Here is a 17,958-nt window from a genome sequence, read left to right as displayed (position 1 = left end):
CAATGTTTGTAAACAATCTTTGTAACTTGATTCGCTGTAAGGTTCATAAATCTCAATGTAGATGGCGCTCCAGTCGTATAAATTCAAAATTCGTTGAATTTTAAAAACAAAATTTATTGAATCGGAATTCAGTGTGCACTTAAAACATTTATCAAAAAAGTGTTTTTTGTAGTAGAAATAAAAATTCACGAGGTAATTGGTTTAAATCATTTACTGCAACAACAAAAATTAAGAATCTAGCTGATATATTGCAGGTTCTCACTGTTATATAAAAAAAATACTATGAAATATAATAATAGTTTATTCACAAACAATACATTTCATAGAATAAACAAGGGAGAAGTTCACGAAATATTAGCAAAAGCAAAGAAAAATAATCATCTAATGAATACAAAAATTTCATTATTAGAATATTAATTAATCACCAGTAAGAACAAGCAATACACGACATAAAAAATCACAGTTAAAACAGTTGAAAAGTAAAAATAATGCTAGAATAGAAATGAGACAAAAAAAATGACTTCGCTTTTAAAAAACGAACACTTCGATGTTTTTTTTTTACTGTAAAACTATTAAAAATGCATTTACATCTTCGTGAGCAAAATATCTAAAGTATTATAATAATCCGTAGTTTAAGGTACATATTTTATTGTTGTAATGTCTTGCTTACTTTCGTTATGGCGTACTCCTAGTGGAATTAATGATTTTTATTTTTGAAGTTTGACTTTTTTTCTTTCCATACATTAAGAATAAATTACTTACGCGGGCAACGATTTTTGACACCAGAAGAAGCGATTGATGCGTTTAAAAAGCATGTTTTGGAAGTGCCCGACTCGATCAGGGGGAATATTTTGAAAAACAAAGTCATATTTGTTGGTAGCTTATACTTTTTTATTACAAATCTCAGCCCGTCATGATATTTTGCTTAACCTTAAAATATAAACAAACCTTGATTACGTATCTATGAATTTGCCAACGTGTAAGGGGGCCTTCATACGCCCAATATTTAATTATCTAGCCGACTCCATATATACTGAGTATTTGCGCGATAACGTTTTAACTTTTCGCGATAAAAAAATTGCTCGAACGCGTTTACTTGGGTGAAACTTTTTAATCGTCGTTTTGACGGGTTAATTCGCGCGTTAGTGAAATAACATGGTAAAACGCGACTTTGGCGGTAAAAAACGCCGGTGATGGCCGACGACGAAACCGTAAGGGTCGTCGCCAATTCCGTGTTTTTCGTTGCTCTGGGTGAGTTTCACTGTGTGCTGTTCATTTTAATACGCTCCTTAACGAATAAATTATACCAGTGCGCTTTATTTTATCGTTTTTATTGTTATATATGTTATAATTTTTTTTTTAAATCGATTAAAATATTTGCGTCCGTGCCATGGACTTACACTGCTGGCAACACAAAGCGCATGTATCTACATAACGATATGCAACTATAAATACATGATTCATCCATAAGGTGTTGCCTATAGCATTGTGCAAAATACTTATTTTCGCCAACAGTTCCATCACTTACATTAGAAGTTTTTGTAAATTTTTCCTGTGATTAATACAAAGTTGTGTCTGTTTTTTTTTATTATTCGCATATATGGGAACGGAGAAAAATATTTTTATGAATACTGGACGTGCATTAAAATAGTTTTTATTTTTTTATACGAAAGGTAATAGTCGCCATATCTCAGGAAAGCATGGAAATTAAACTAACGCCAGTGGCGTACATTTACACGGTACAGTCACAATTTTTATTTACTAAAGGTCAAACTTATCATAGATCCGTAAGTTATGAATCTATTGCACTAGTGTGTCGTTCAAAATGAACGATGTATCTTGAAAAACGACAACCTCATTAATGATTAACCTCGGGATATTTTAAAAAAGCTAAGAATGAAAATAACTATCAATAAATTGCAAAAGATGCTCAAAAGGTTGTCCGTTGATTCTGCAAACACTCTTCTTTGCATGTTATTTGCAGTATTTTTATTTTCTTAAAATTCGTAGTTCAAAAATTATCATTTTCATCGTTTTTGAAACAAATCCGCGGACTTTATATAGAGCTATCCGTGTAATTCTACTAAACAAGCAACCCTGCCTAAAAATTCCAAGATAACAAAGTCACTTACTATTTACACGCGGCTTCGCCTTATACATTGAAGTTCATTATTTATATTTGCACCATATAGCTATAAGATAAAATATAGGCGCCCTATTGCGGTAAAAATTGATGCGCCGCAGGTGGCTATGATTTTGTGGTATGCGTCAATATGTCCGTAACGTACTCACAAACTTGCTCGTTCACGAAATCACATCAAGTACGACAGATATGAGGATCTAAAAGGATTTTAGGGAAACAGTGAAGGCTATATATTTGACATTTAACTGAAAAATTGACTTACACAAACATTTACAAACAAACAATTAAAAAAGATTAAAAATATTATAATTTTGTTGATACAGGGTGTCCAAAAAGTGTCCCGCCCGACATCAATTATGTTATTTTAAATAGTACACCCTATATATTACGTTTAAAGTTTTGTGGAATTTCCAACTGCCGCTTGTTGGCAATATTTGGTATTTTTAAAATAGCAAAGACATGACACTACTTATTTTAAAGATATAATACCCCGATGTAATTCCTACATGTATTTTTTCATGTACGCTATTTTTGCCGATTTTTTTTTTTTGCTTCCTAATCGGCGCAAAGCGTTAGTTTTCATAAACTCATAGGAAAGATGGCTTTTAAAAATCTAAATGTAACTTTGAGATGCTAGAAACATCTAATTGGGAAGAATGTTCAATGTTCATATAATTATGAAAAGTGCCAGAAAATTAAAGACCATTATAAAACCAGTTCGTCATGGAAAATTAATAAATTAATATAATTAATTAGTATATTTTCTTTAGCACTTCAAGGGAAGATACTCATTTCTCTCGTTTCTAGTATTGGTATTATAGATGTTTCTTATACACCGACAAAACATATGCATCGTAAAAAAACATTTTTGCAGAAACTTTATCCACACAATTTCAAAAACGATATTCACACGCAAGGTTTCCTATGGGGTGGGCATTTTTTATCACAAAAACACGAAAAAGGTACGGACATATTAACACCTGGAATAAAAACAACCGCGACTGTTCCGTGACAGTAGTAATTGCTTAGCTTAGCTTAGCTTAGAAAAATCTGTTTCAGTTTTTTACTGACCAGCGCCCTCTCGCGAAAGGGGTCGAATGTTCCAGCCGTCTCCCCGTGTTTTGCTTCATGAGTTTCTGTAGTTTCTACTTGTCTAGTAGCTATATAATTTGAACTCTTCTCGGCTTCAGTTTTCTACTGACCAGCGCCCTCTCGCGAAAGGGGTTAAATATTCCAGCCGTCTCTCCGTGTGGCAGCGTCCATCGTGCAGCCATGACCGGGCCTAGAAATATTTTTAGCGCGAGTGTTTCGAATTTTTGTGATATCACATCACTGTTACTGTGATTCCAGGTGCCAGTTCGACCAACGAGAGGGGCGAAGAGGGTGCTGAAGAATTGTGGGCGCGCTGGAGTCAAATCGTCAACGATTGGGAGAACAACTGGAAGAAGCAGACGCCTCAAATCAAGGAACTGGTCCGTAGGGGAATTCCTTTGCATTTCAGGGCCATCGTTTGGCAATTATTGTGTTCGGCGGCTGAAGCGCCCGAGAAGAAGCTCTACGCTGAGTACATCAAGGTACGAAACCTATAGAACGAAACGTCGGGTGTATTTTAATCGGCCGTTCACTTACAGACGAAATCGCCCTGCGAAAAAGTGATCAGGCGGGATATCGCGCGTACTTATCCGGAACACGATTTTTTCAAGGAAAAAGATGGCCTGGGGCAGGAGTCCCTATTCAACGTCATCAAGGCGTATTCCTTGCACGACAGGGAGGTGGGATACTGTCAGGGTTCCGGATTTATTGTGGGACTCTTACTAATGCAGGTTCGTCGGCGATAGTAGTGTATTTTTTCATTGCTTCTACGCTTTCCCTTGCGACCTGGCGGAAACTGGACGAAACTACAGATTACTAACCAAATAATCGATATTTAGTTTGGCAACTTATCTACAGATGGCAGCAGAACAAGAATTTATTTGGTTTAAATACTAGTGGATTGTAATCCTCAAATAATTCCTCAAATCTTATAAAGGACAAAGTACAACAACGAACTGTTTAGTAGAAACTAACAAATTTAAGTTGATCAAGCAAGGCGTTCCACAGGGGTCAGTAATGTAACACCTTCTAAGCTTAAACAGTTTACCGGCGATCCATTGCAGAATTTCAACAAAAACATGGAACGTGGAATTCGGAACATGGAAAAACGGACCCAAAAAATTTAGAATTGACTTTTGACAAGTCTCATTTGATTATCACATTAAAACAAAAAACTTAAAGTCGGTTAATTAAAGCCAATTTTAAATCCAAAACCAGATGTGGCCAATGGAGATTATTTATTTATTATTTAGGAGATCATTTACGGAATAGTCCAGTCAAATCAGGACTATCTGACAAAATCTACTTTCGGAATAAATATTCAGTACCTATTTTGATTTATCTTTAGTGTTATGTTATGTTCTTCGCCGTCGATTTGGGTTTGGGTCTTCTTTTCTCTTCTCCCCCCCCGCCCGCGGGGGGGGGGCAAACTTGCGTTCAGTCGTGTGTTTCAACAAGTTGCAAATTAAGCTTTAGCGGCAGTATACTCACCACAACACAATTAATAATTAGGCGATATATTAGCGCGCTTCTAGGCTCAATGCTCTAGGGCCCGCTTGCCAACATTTTTTTATTAGAAAGAAAGGTGTTGGTGAACGATTATTATAATCGAGAGTCGGTTCTTTTTGATTTGTGGTGTGATTCATGAAATAATTTTTTTTTTGGCACATAAAGGATATATTATATTATAAGGATAGTAGAACTTCCATTGTCTTTTTTATTTTTTTTTTCAAAGAAACTTCCACAGGCTACTGTAATACTTTTTACAAAACTTCTGGATTCATCCTGCGTCGGTTTTTACTGAGTCGAACTAGCTAACGTTTCGCCAATTATCCTGTTGGCTTCTTCAGAGCTCGCATTATTATATATTGTTTGAGGGGGGCGGAGCTAAATGAGGAGCATAGACACCGTTTCCATAAAATAAAAATAGTAATAATAATAATAAATAAAACCATGAGTCGCGGTTAAGATTGTTAGGTTGTTTCTAAATTTCTATAGACTGTCGGTAGAAGAATGGATTACATGCAAGAATTTTAGTTTTCTCGAATAAAATTTTCTGTCCGGTTTCATGAGTGTGTTCGACAACAACTGATAAGTTTATTTGTCTTAGTCGTAAAGCTCTTTTGTGTTCTTTGAACCTAGTTGATATTTTTCGTCCGATGACTTCGATGTATTCTTTGCCGCATATGCATGGAATGCTGTAAACTCCTGGCATTTCAAAAGGAATTTCATCTTTCACGGACCAAAGATGTTGAGAGATTTTTGGAAAAGTGGTAAATCTGGTTTTGACGTTATGCTTCTTTAGAACTTTTGATATGTGATCAGTGATATTTTGAATGTAAGGAAGGACTACAGTGGCAAGTGTAGGATTGCTTTCGGCCTCATTGCTATTGGACGTAGCGTTCCCATAATTTTGGTTTTAGATGAAAGATGTCGAGAGCTTTCTTCTCAAAGCCTTCCATAAATATATTCGCGATGACTAGTGATATTCATCGTGAACCCATAGTTGTTCCCGACGTTTGTTCAAAAATTTGACCGTTATAAGAACAATATGTTCCACACGAGCATTTTTCAATTAAAGTTGGTTCCAGATTCTCGGACTTTCATATATCCGAAATGATATTGAGAGTTTCAGGAATAGGAATTTTATCAAAGAGGAATGGTACGTCGAATCTATCTTATCTAATGTAAAGCTTTTTAATTGGTCAATGAAGTGAAAGGAACTAAGTAGGAAACCATCAGTTTTCCCTGAAAGGGGTTTTAATAAGCAACCTAGATATTATGCTAGAGAACCAATGGTGCTGACAATAGGTCGAAGGGGTAATCCTGGTTTGTGAATCTTTGGGAGTCCATAGAGGCGAGGAATTTTCATGGCATGACGGTTGACAGATTTTTTCACGGAGTCTGATAAGGGCGAAGCTTTAATAATAAGGTTGCCTTCCATAGATGACGTGGGATCTTTTTTAAGTTAACGATATGATCCGTCTGTAAGAATATCTTGAATCTTTTCCTGATAATCATTTGTGTTCATGACCACCGTAGCATTTCCTTTATCTGCCTTTAGGATTACGATGTCGGGATTAGATTATCGGGCAATGCGTTCAGGCTTTGCAATATTAGATTTAGGAGGTTTTGATTTTTGTAAGGATTTTTGCGGTTTCAAATCGGATTTCATTAGCTGTTTGAGACGGCAGTTTGTTTAGGATAGATTGGGATAATACGTGGGGCAAGGACGAAATTGGAACCTTTTTAAAGAATAGACTTTTTTTTCGTTGACTAACTCTGCATGTTAGCACCTGCAGAAAGCACTAAAGTAGAAGATCTACTTTACTGGGTGTCTTAGTGAGGTTTTCAATCATGTCGGTAGATGCCGGAAGAAGAAGCCTTCGCGGTGGTGGTCAAGATCATGCAGGACTACCGGATGCGCGACATGTTCAAGCCCAGCATGGCCGAGTTGGGCGTGTGCATGTTCCAGCTGGAAAACTTGGTGGCCGAATACCTACCCGACCTTAACCAACATTTCCAGTCTCAGAATTTCCACACCTCCATGTACGCGTCCAGCTGGTTCCTCACCTTGTTCACGACCGCGCTGAGTCTGCCCCTTGCCTGCCGAATAATGGACGTTTTCTTATCCGAAGGCATGGAGATTATATTCAAAGTCGCATTGGCGATGCTGACGTTGGGCAAGGACGAACTGATGTCCCTCGACATGGAAGGAATGCTGAAGGTGATTCGCGTTTCTTGTCTTACGTGCTAACGTAAAATGCGGTTGCAGTATTTCCAGAAGGAGCTCCCCGCGAAAGCGGAAGCCGATCCCGAAGGACTGCTTCAGCTGGCTTACGGCATGAAGTACAACCCGAAGAAAATGAAAAAGCTGGAAAAGGAGTACCACGTGATCAAGAGTAAAGAACAGGAGGAAATGACCGAGTTGAAGGTGCCGCGAAACAGTGTGAAACTAAGCCGTAATTACGATATCGTTTCGTTTCAGCGATTGAGAACGGAAAACAAACAGCTACGTCACAGATGCGAAATGCTCGAGGAAGAAAGCAAGGCTCTAGCGGACCGGCTCGTCAGAGGTCAGGTGAGCAGGGCGGAGGAAGAGGAGACCACGTTCGTGGTGCAGAGGGAGCTGGAAGCGCTGAGGCACACTTACTTGGACACGACTCATCAGCTCGCGTTGGCCAACGAAAAAATCAAGTCTCTGTCATTGATGATGGAGGAAACGGTAAGCGCGGGGCCTTACGTTAGGTTAAGCCTCACCCAAAGACGGTTGCAGCACACTTCGAGACAGTCTTCCATAGAGGAGATCACCCTGAAGCAGGAGCAGTTGCAGCAGCGCGAGGAGATGATCGAGTGTCTGCAGGAGGAGCTGGTAAAGGTGAGGTTGCGGGAGGCAGAGAACGACGCGCTGATCCGCGACCTACGCTCCCGCATTCACGAATTGGAAGAGGACAAGAAGACTTTGAGGGAAACCGCGCCGGATAACAGCGTCGCGCACCTGCAAGAGGAACTGATCGCGGTGAAACTCAGGGAAGCGGAGGCGAACTTGTCTTTAAAAGATCTACGTCAGAGGGTGTCGGAGCTGAGCCACCAGTGGCAGCGACACCTGCAGGAACACAGGCAGGAGCCGACCGCGTTGAGCGAGGCGCACAGCACGCCCAAGAAGCTGCTGTTCTGGGAGAACAGACACGGCGAGACCCAAAAGCTGGAAGAGGAACTGATGACCACGCGTATCAGGGAGATGGAAACGCTGACGGAAGTCAAAGAGCTAAGGTTGAAAGTGATGGAGCTGGAGACGCAGGTGCAAGTGGGCACCAACCAGCTGCGCAGACAGGACGAGGAGATCAAGAAGCAACGCGAGGCGCTCGAATCGGCCGAGATGCGGGATAGGGAGGCGGCCGCACGTCTGTTGGAAGAGCAGCGACGCTACGCGGATCTCGAGAGCAAGATGCAGGACGAGCTGATGAGGGCGAAGATCAGCGACGCGGAGAAAACGCAGGCGATCGCGGAACTGACGCAGAAAATGAGCCAGCTCGAGTTGAAGGTTTGGTTTCTAGTCGACGCGGCTAACAGGCGACAATGACGGCGTTTCGTTTTCGCAGAGTCAGGAAATCGCGACCGAAGGAGAACTGCGCATCCACTCGGTGGACGAGGGGGACCGAGTCAGGGAGCTCCAGGACAAGGTGGCCGACCTCCAGGCCGAGGTAAATATATCGGGCCGTCCATTTTTTAATTGAGCACTCGCTTTACGCCTTACTAAAAAAATATCGTGTATATATATATGTACTAACAGTACCATCAAATGTGATTCGAATCGGATCTAGTTTCTTCTTAACCCGTTAACGCCTAATTTTATTGGAAACCCTCTAAAAAAAATGCTGGAGTCTCCAGTTTTTTGGAAAAATTGAATCTTGGGAGGGTACAGTGTTTCCGAAAATTTAATTGAAATCAATTACTTCGTGCGTTTTCGAGAAAATACTCTTCCATCATACCTAACTCTACAGTTCAGCCAGCTATAGAGGTTTATAACCTTGATAGTGGGTCCTCTAGTGTAGCTCATTGGCTCTGCTTTGGTTAGATGGAAACTCACTCTTGATAGGCCCCGACATTGACGTGATATGTCTTTGACTGTTTCCTCCCAATAGACTTAGACGTCCAAGTCAATAGATCCTACCATTGTTCTAACCGTCTTTCTTTTGCGGCTTAGGTAAATTTGGAAAATTCCTTGATCTGTCCGTGCCCTGGCGCGATTCTCCTCCCGTCCATTTTGTGAGTGCTGGTTTTGCAATGGGGGATTCTGGTTCAAAGTTTCACCTTGATGAGTCCTCCCGGGCTACTTCAATGTGATTCTGCTGGATCTTTTATCGCCTATCGGTATAAATCGCAATTGTCTTATTGCGAATCTTTTTCATTTGTATTTCTCTTGCACAATGTTCTATCGCGGTGATGTCAGTTTCGAACACAAACAAATCGCGAGACCCGTTTAGTTTTTAAAATGACGCTGAACCATAAACAAGAATCTGGCAGGGTAGAGCACTTCTCAAAAGTTAAGTGGAAGCAATTACCAAATTACAAAAGAATCAACTATAAAAAGTTTTTGTGAAAACATTATCATTTTATGTATACCAAATGCCTCCCAAATTTTCATATAATGCCTCTTAGTCCTGATCTTACAAATTTCTTTTTGATTTCATATACCCGTCCCAACCAAATGGAAAAATATATAAAGCATCCAAAACTAACTTAGAAGTCAGTACAATTAGTTCTGCTTTCATAGGGTTGACATCTACATGCTTTTGTTCCGCTGCAAATTATGACATGTCCTTTGACATACGGAATAAACATAAGCCTTTTATTAAAAATATGGTACAGTAAACAAAAACAATAAATATGTTTTTGATAGTTTTTGAAGTTTTAAAATCCTATGAAATCGAAGACGCACTTAACGCCTTAATTTAATTTTTTTTCTCTAAATTTTTCCATTTATATTTAAAAAAAAAGAAATTAGAAACTTCTCATTATAAACCTTTGATCCCCGAAAATAAGGGTAAAAAAAATCGAATAAGTTTTGGGAATGAGCGCCAGAAGCTCTCAATATCCGAACAAAAATGCAGGTCAATTTTTAAAAACAAAGCCCAAAAAAAAAACAAATTGGGCTTCATTCTCATCTCTATGTATTTTATCCGAAATAAAAAATCCGGGTTAGTATTTAAAAACAAAATAGATGATTGTCAAAAAAAAAACAAAATGTTTTAAGTTAAATCTAACAAGTTCAATTTAAAAAACTATAAACTATAAACTTGTTTTCGGTTTATTCAATATATGGAAAAACCAAACTCTCATATCGCGCGATACTTCCCCTAATAAAAAAAGTTACTTCCGAAACGCCCAATCTGAAGTATCATCTGCATGGCTGCATAGCTGTTGTTTTGGTTTCGTAATAAAAGCTCCGAATTCGTGATATATAGGGTATTTTTCTTCGGTTCAAAAATAGTTCATCCTCATAATTGTTTTTTTAAATTACTCTGGAAGTGCTTTTGCTTGATATTAAAACAAAAAAAGTAAAAAATCCAGATAAATTGACGCAATTAAATACAACAAATAACTATTTATGTATCTTCAATATTGTAACATACGTTTAACTTGATATTAATAAAATTTTTCGCAATCGGCGCGGATACGATAACCTCGATAAATTGCTTGATAATTCTTTTACAGTGCCCACAATTCCATACAGTGCCATATTCAATCCAATAATTCAATTCCTCTGCGTTCTACACCAAAAGGCATTGTGTTCTTACACCTCGCAAAATACCCTTTGATTATACCCGACTCCCTCAGTTACTTTATGTCTGGAAGTTGACCTTTTCAAATTCGTTTTGGTTAACATTTATTATCATTTAAATCATTTATAGACCAACAGTTCCTGTGCCGCGAAAACCTAAATCCTTTACAACAAAAACAAACATCAATAATAAGTATCCCAGCTAAAATAAGAAATTTCTGGATTCCAAATGGTATAAAAAAAATCTTTAAAACATTATCAAATGGTTGCTAATGGGTTAAGACGAATTAAATCCGGTGGTAGGACCAGACTAACACTAATGGGATTTAAATTTAGTTTCCGACGCCGATAACGAGCCCGGACACAGAGCCTTGGAAGTGGCTCGAGTAAGTGTTTCAACACCCATCGTGTTGTTTGTGGCTTTCTCGCGGTGTTGCATGCGTTTAGAATACAAATACGTGATTGTGTATTAGTCGGAAATCTCTGTAGTTAGTTTCTATGTAGTTGACGTAACCATCATCTTTCTTCAAAGCACCTGACATGGTAGAAATATTGGTCGGTATTTTGGCTGATTATTTGTTTTTTTTATTACTTGCTTTTTCTTTGTTTGCGATGTTTCACATAGCGGCAAAACATAAACGTTGTCTAAACTAGTGTCAAAATTCAGCAGCGCGAATGGTACAATCTTCAATAAGCTATACTGTACACTTGTGGGGTTCATTCTTATCTACCAATAGTATTTCACATCATCTACTTATGTATTTTATAAAGCTGGATGTAATTTAAAAAGTACTCGTGCTATAATACGAAGATTGTAAGATAATACTACAATCCTCAATCATCTTTACTATAATCTCTTGGGGTTCATTCTCGTCTAGAAATAGTGTATATAAATGTATTTAATAAAGCTGGATGTAAGTAGATACATAAAGAGAGTTCAAACGAACATAACCTAAAAAAATAAATGTCGGTTTTGTTTGAGCGTTATAAAAAGACCCTCGGCGATCTAGGGTCGAAAAACATGGCTCTGTTAAGTGCTCAGTTTGTTTTATTGACGGCGATAGTGCAAAACATGTGCTTCAAAAACGCTATTAGTTATTATTCCTATTCGTGGCCGGACACCCTGATGCCGATGGATTGAGGCTGGGGGTGCGTTTTTGGGTTATGTCTGATTTCTCTTTTTGTATCTACTGATGTAATTTAAAAAACGCTGGTGCGATAATACGAAGATTTTGAGATATTACTACAATCCTCAATCAGCTTTACTATAATATATTAAGGTTTATTTTTATCTAGAAACAGTGTTTATAAATGTATTTTAAAAGCACTCGTGCTATAATACGATGGTTGTGAGAAAACGTGACAGCACAATCCTCAATCAGTTTTATTATTCTCTATTGTGGTTTATTTTTAATCTATAAATAGTGTATATAAATCTATTTTATAAAGCTGGATGCAATTTAAAGAGCACTGGTGCTATAATACGAAGATTGTGAGATAATACTACAATCCTCAATCAGCATTACTATAATCTTTTGGGGTTTATTTTTATCTACAAATAGTGTATATCAACGTATTTTATAAAGTGGATGTAATTTAAAAAGCACTTAAGCTATAGTACGATGGTTGTGAAAAAACTTAATAGCACAATCCTCAATCAGTTTTATTATTCTCTTTTCTTATATATTTTATAAAGCCGAATGTAACTCAAAGATCATTTGTGGTATAATATGAAGGCCGTGATATAATGTAATTGTGCATGCCTTAATTAACATCCTTAATTGGCTTTCTTTTGAGGTTCATTCTTATATACAAATAGCTTTTCGCATAAGAGCTCCTAGTTACTTTATAAAGCTTACTCTAGTTAACGCTTCATCTTGTATTATTCTTAAAATCGTTAGTTAGATCATTGTGATGGTTATAAAATCAAGAGAAATGACCACGCGTTGTTTCGTAATGGACTTCAGAGCAAGGCAATTAAAAATTCTGAACTTTCAAATATAAAAAGTATGAATAAAGTTCAGAATATCAAAAACTCAATTTTTAACACCTGGCCTATTTAATATTTGATTTCTATTCTGTGCATTTTTAAACTTAACAGAAGATATATCGATGCATTAAGAGTTTAGTTGAAACAGTGTATTGAGGGCTTAAAAAGAGGAGAAATATCCTTAGCGAAGCCGAGAAAGTTGAAAGTCGGTCATGTTGTTTTAGCAAAAATTCCACTAGTATTACTTTGAGACACCAAAATCATACGCCAACTCTGGAAGTGTTCTATTCAGGCGATTTTTTTGTAAAATTATGAAAAAAGTTTCACAGCGGTGACCCCTTTTGAAACGTAAATTTTAATATTGTTTCTTTCTTTTTTCTATACAATTCTTGAATTACTAGGACTTGGTTTAAGTTCTGAGGCAGGTGATTCATATAAACTATAAAGCATTATTTGTACACACTTGTTCTGTGCTCCCACAAAACATTGGCACTATTGACTATTGACAAAATAAACTCAATAACAAACAAAAGTGAGGTTAGGACCAGTGATTTTTGTTTTAATAAATTGGAAAGTAGTTTTTTCAAAGTAAACATGACTTTTTTGTAATATTTTTCGTTGTTTTTCATTAATGGGCAAATGAATAAATGGCCGTAGTCTTACCACCTGGCACGACGTAACTCAAAAATAATTGAAAACCCAGCTGAGATGACTCGAAAAGTTTGAAAAATTATTGAAAGTCTATTTTTTGCCGGAAATCATGTGATATAGCAAGTAAAGGCCAAACTAAAGAGAAAATACTAGATTTGTAAAATTAGAGTACCTGCGCTATGAAGTTCGTGAAAAGGGGAAATAAATTAATGCTTCACTGTGTTTATGCCGCATTTATTTATTAAATAGAAGATGCGAGTAAATAATGTAGAAAAATATCACCTTGTATTCTTTATTCTGGGAAAATGGCAAATCTGTTAGTTTTTTAGGAAGCGGTGTGAATAATAATAATAATAATAATAATATAACAAGAGTCGCTGCGTTCATCTGATTCCCTCAGGATATTAATATTTTCTTTGAAGGGCTCTAGCAAATTTAAAGCTTGGGGACTAAATCTGTTTTTATTTAAAGCTTTGATTTTGCGTAAGCTATCCTTCAAATTTGGCAGGCAAATAGCGTTTGGTCCCTTAACGCAACCTATTGAAGTTGGGGGAGTTGGAGGTCGGGATGTATTTTTTTTAAAATATAAACTGCGTTTGCAAGGGTCTAAGGAAAAGATCATTTCTCGATAAATATTTATGGAATCGAAAAAATCCTTGAACAGGACCACGCAGAAGATAGAAGAAGAATAAGACAATTTTTAAATTAAAACAAAACTGAAAAATTGTCCTCCTATTATTGAAAATTGGCGATAACTGTGTTTCAGATATCAGTTTCTTTAAGCTCGCATATACAGCTAAAACTTTTGTATTCAAGGTATGATATTAAAAAACGTAATAGGTCCACTAAATTTGCAGCTACCGACTTCAGATTTGGCGGAGAAATAGAAGTTCAGACCCACATTTAAACTATGAAAGTCTAGCGCAATTAAGTACCGCAAAGTATTTTTTTAACTTTCGATTTTTTTTTTTTTTTTGGTAATTTTGGCTTCCAGAAAAACAAAAAAATTTTTTAACTGGCAGACGCGGAGGATCCAGTGCTATAACATTTATTTCCAGCATTTTTTCAAAAATCTAAAAGGCATTGAAAATTGTTCTCTTCCAGAGAAAATTATTGACCGCAAATCAAAAATCGTAAAAAATATGGCTAATGGCTGCAAACAGTGTCATAGGCCGCATCAAGGGCTACAATTTTTGTAGTTGCGGTTTTCATCGATCACACACACTTCTCGAGAAATTTGAAAAAATCTATATGAAAATTACTATTCCGAGGGCTGTAAAGGCGCGTTGACATCATTGATTTTCTATGACTATGAAACGTAGAACATCCATTTCCGGATTTTTTTCAATATATGTACAGGGTGCGTCGATTATGGTTAAAAAAATCTAAAAAAACCCTCAAAATTGCCATTTTCGTGAATAAATTATCAGTTGTACTTGAAAAACTATAAAACATGGCATAATTTAATTGCGTTACAATTAAATTACATCGATTTTGAGAAAGTTCCATAGTGGTCCGCAGGAGGACGATAGAAAAACGATGCGTTCCTTTACCACAAGAAAACGCGCAGGCAGAATGAAGTAGAGTGATACCGTTTTGCTCGATTTTTGAGATATCTCCAAACAAAATTAAAGAACTTACTTTAGGTAATACACAATAACAGCGGTCACATGAAATCCAAAAAACAAAATTGTTTCGTTCTTATTGGTATAAGTAGCCTAAATTTAAAAAGGGTATTTACGCAGAACTTGGACAGCTTTTGAAATATTTACGGTTACCATAGATATGTTTATCCCGCGATTTAATTGTTTTTAGATAGTTTCAAAGCCTGCTTGCTTAATGTTGTAGTAAAATTTGGAGTTTGTTCAAACTTTTCGGGTCATCCTGGCCCACCGTGTTAAGTATTAAGTATATTTATTGCCTTCTCCTTTTGGACCCTCCGTAGTGAGTATACCAGAGTGCACGTGACCATGTGGTCATTTAAGCGCAAACTAGCTCGCCAGTCGCCCGATAATTGAGCCCTCGTTTGTGTCCGCAGGTCATAAGGCTCGAGCGTAGGTCAGCGATAAGTGGCACTTCTCGCCTGCACTCTGACCGTTCCCTTTCGATAGACAGCACGGACGACGATAGCAAATTCCGAGCGGACGATCCCTCTTTGAGGTTAAACTTGGCCCCCGAATCGCCGTCCGGACTACCGGACGCCATCTTTGCCGAACCGGGACAGAAGGAACCGGCCCGGTGACTGGCTCGATAGGTTTGAGGACTAAATAAGACGTATTAACTCGTTAACGTGCGCAATATCTCCGAGTACTTAATTTTTTTTAACGCTATTTATTCGATGTGGAGCCTACGCAGGGTAGATCGGTGCGTAACGGCGTACGTTTTCGACTGACTAGGAAAATGCACAAATCCCCCCCCCCCCCATAGGAAGGCGTGTCGTTTAGCGAGAAAGAGAGAGGTAGCCAATAGGACTCTATAATATTTATCTGTGGTAATAGTAGTATTAAATCGAAATTATGAGAGGGTAAGGTCGGCGTGGTGTGGACTAAATAGACCCGCCGTGTGTGGGTCTCAGATATTCGGTATAACCCTTTCAGGACGGCACGATTTTGCCACACAAACAGCTGTCGGCATAGGACACGCCCTATGGACGAATGTCATATATATACTTCGGTCATAGAAACGTACTTGTGAAACCCTTTATAAAAACGCAAAAAGATAATTTTTTTAATCAAATAACTTTATTTTAATTTGATTAAAAAAATTAATAACTTTATTTTAATTTAAAATATATTCTTTTTACTAGCAAGCTTTTGAAAAATATTAAAAGATGTAAATGAACTTATACAAAATATTCTTAAATCAAAATTATAAAAAAATGACTCAAGTCTTTGTCACATTCCTTACACATAAATCTGACAACCTTTCTTTGTTTTTCCTTTGCTGTTGTGTGTAAGCATACAACACATCTTCTAGAGGCGGTTTTTGTCTTTCCAATTGAGGGATCTAATGCGCTTGTTGGCATTTAATTTGTAAATTTGTAAATTAACGTCCTTAAACAGAAGAACTTAAAAAAATCGGCAATATATATGAATAATAGCCAATAAAATTTTTACAAACCTTTTGAAAATTCCATGTAGAAGATTTTGTTGAAACTTTGCAAGGGGCAAGTCTGTTTCAACAAAAACATGGTATATGCATTCAACCCACGGATATTCAACGCATGAAAGAATAATTTTTTGTACCATTTTGAGGTCTTCCGCATACAATCAATGCTGCTCATCATCGTATCCGAACGGTCTACTGCTCCCATTTGTTTATTATAGTTAATCACACATTCAGGTGGTATTGTCAATTTTATCAAGTGCCATTTTGCTGTCTTTCCACCTGGCAAACCTGGCAGATGTCCGAACTTCCCCAGTCTATTTCGTCTTTTTCTGTTTTTTCCTTTAAAATCGACATGCGAGGTCTTTTAGATCTAACAGTCCCACAAGAATTTGTTTTTTTTTTCGTGAAGAAGATATAAGATCGGAATGCTATAGAAATTATCTGTAAACAGGGAGTGAGAATTTAGATGCGGTTTCGTAAGCTGAGCTACAATATTACCAGTGACTCTTAATCCTGTAATGTTTTCTTCTGCATTATGTGTGTCCAATATAGACTAGTTTCACGGTAAAAAAAAAAAGCTTCGTCTTTATCAAATGTAATTCTCATTGTTTGAAAAATGCAAATTTTTTAGAATTTAAGTATCTGTCTCTTTCCATTTTTGACTAAAGCCTGGAGAGTATAAGAGAGGATCTGTTAACCGATGTTCTTTTATTTCAAGCCTTCTATTTCTACTCACGATCATGGTCAACCCAAGAAATGTGAAAAACTTATCTAAATCAATCCATTTATTTTCATTTTTCTGTATAGCATATCTGTTGGTTTCGAAAATTATGAAAGGAACTGTATCTTCAGTGAAAAGATTCTTCTTCAGATGAGTCTTCTATCAATGTCATGTCCTTTACTCACACTCTCACTCTGACGACTGTCATCAAATTCACGCAACTTAGACACAAAGTTCTTTTTTTGTCCATATATCGGATAATGGCCGATATATATGGTGCTAGTCCATATGAGAAATTTTCCAGTCATGATATATCAGTGAGTCAGACTTACGGTCAGGCGTCTGTGACGCAATTTTCGCACTGTCCACCGTCTTGGAGGGGTTAAGTGTTGTTAGCGTGAGATCCTCCACCACATGCACCCCTTAAATGTATTTTAAAATTGTGATTTTTTATAATTAGTTTTTTTTTATAAATTGGTGCTTTCGACTCTTTAACATTCCATTTTTTTGCTTAATTTGCTGACGAAAATATTATTTCCGAAAACTTTTAGAGGCAATACTCAAACGCTAGTGTTTCAATCATTATTATTATTTTTTTGTTATATTTGATATTTATTTTTTAAAAAGAGAGGAAACTTGGCTTCCTAGGACTATTAACAATTTTATAGACTAATTTGTTAATATATTGATTGATGTATTTTTTTTTATAAATTAATAAAATGTTTGTACAACGCGCCTGTCCTTTTATTTACTACAATATAATAATAATTAAAAAAAATTATGAAGACTTCTTAGCGAGAGATTTGTCTACAACTTCTAGTTGTGTCAAGGGGTTTTCTTCATAAGCAGTGCAACAAGGAACTGGTCTGGTTATTTTCGTTCAGTCCAAAACAAAATTATTCCTTAAAACACTCAATACTCTGGTTAGAATAAAATGGTGACATATATGAAGCTGCATATTAGCAATG

The 17,958-nt window shown here is 36.9% G+C and overlaps 2 protein-coding genes across 8 annotated transcripts in view; one reads left to right on the top strand and one right to left on the bottom strand.

Annotated features, from left to right (window-relative positions):
* LOC132697773 (ecotropic viral integration site 5 ortholog) overlaps window positions 1–17,723 on the top strand; it is a 49,364-nt gene extending 31,641 nt beyond the window's left edge. For 2 of the 7 annotated variants that reach the window (XM_060663404.1, XM_060663401.1), the window contains exons 3-9: window positions 3,494–3,717; window positions 3,775–3,966; window positions 6,603–6,962; window positions 7,011–7,169; window positions 7,224–8,279; window positions 8,338–8,439; window positions 15,200–17,723. In XM_060663404.1, the coding sequence (XP_060519387.1) occupies window positions 3,494–3,717; window positions 3,775–3,966; window positions 6,603–6,962; window positions 7,011–7,169; window positions 7,224–8,279; window positions 8,338–8,439; window positions 15,200–15,403 (2,297 nt within the window). In that variant the 3' untranslated portion in view covers window positions 15,404–17,723. Of the gene's footprint in view, window positions 1–1,083; window positions 1,252–3,493; window positions 3,718–3,774; window positions 3,967–6,602; window positions 6,963–7,010; window positions 7,170–7,223; window positions 8,280–8,337; window positions 8,440–10,856; window positions 10,907–15,199 lie in introns of those variants that run through there. The other 5 variants (XM_060663406.1, XM_060663407.1, XM_060663403.1 and 2 more) reach the window with 5 other exon arrangements.
* The window catches only part of LOC132697777 (alpha-crystallin A chain-like), a 43,104-nt gene that overhangs the window by 1,505 nt on the left and 23,641 nt on the right, over window positions 1–17,958 (bottom strand). The gene's annotated exons all lie outside the window — the stretch shown is intronic.

The sequence above is a fragment of the Cylas formicarius genome, unplaced genomic scaffold (assembly GCF_029955315.1).
Source record: "Cylas formicarius isolate icCylForm1 unplaced genomic scaffold, icCylForm1.1 PGA_scaffold_2__14_contigs__length_35257938, whole genome shotgun sequence".
Classification (NCBI taxonomy): domain Eukaryota; kingdom Metazoa; phylum Arthropoda; class Insecta; order Coleoptera; family Brentidae; genus Cylas; species Cylas formicarius.
The sequence above is the reverse complement of the archived record's forward strand: the minus strand, read 5'-3'. Positions and strand labels throughout refer to the sequence as shown.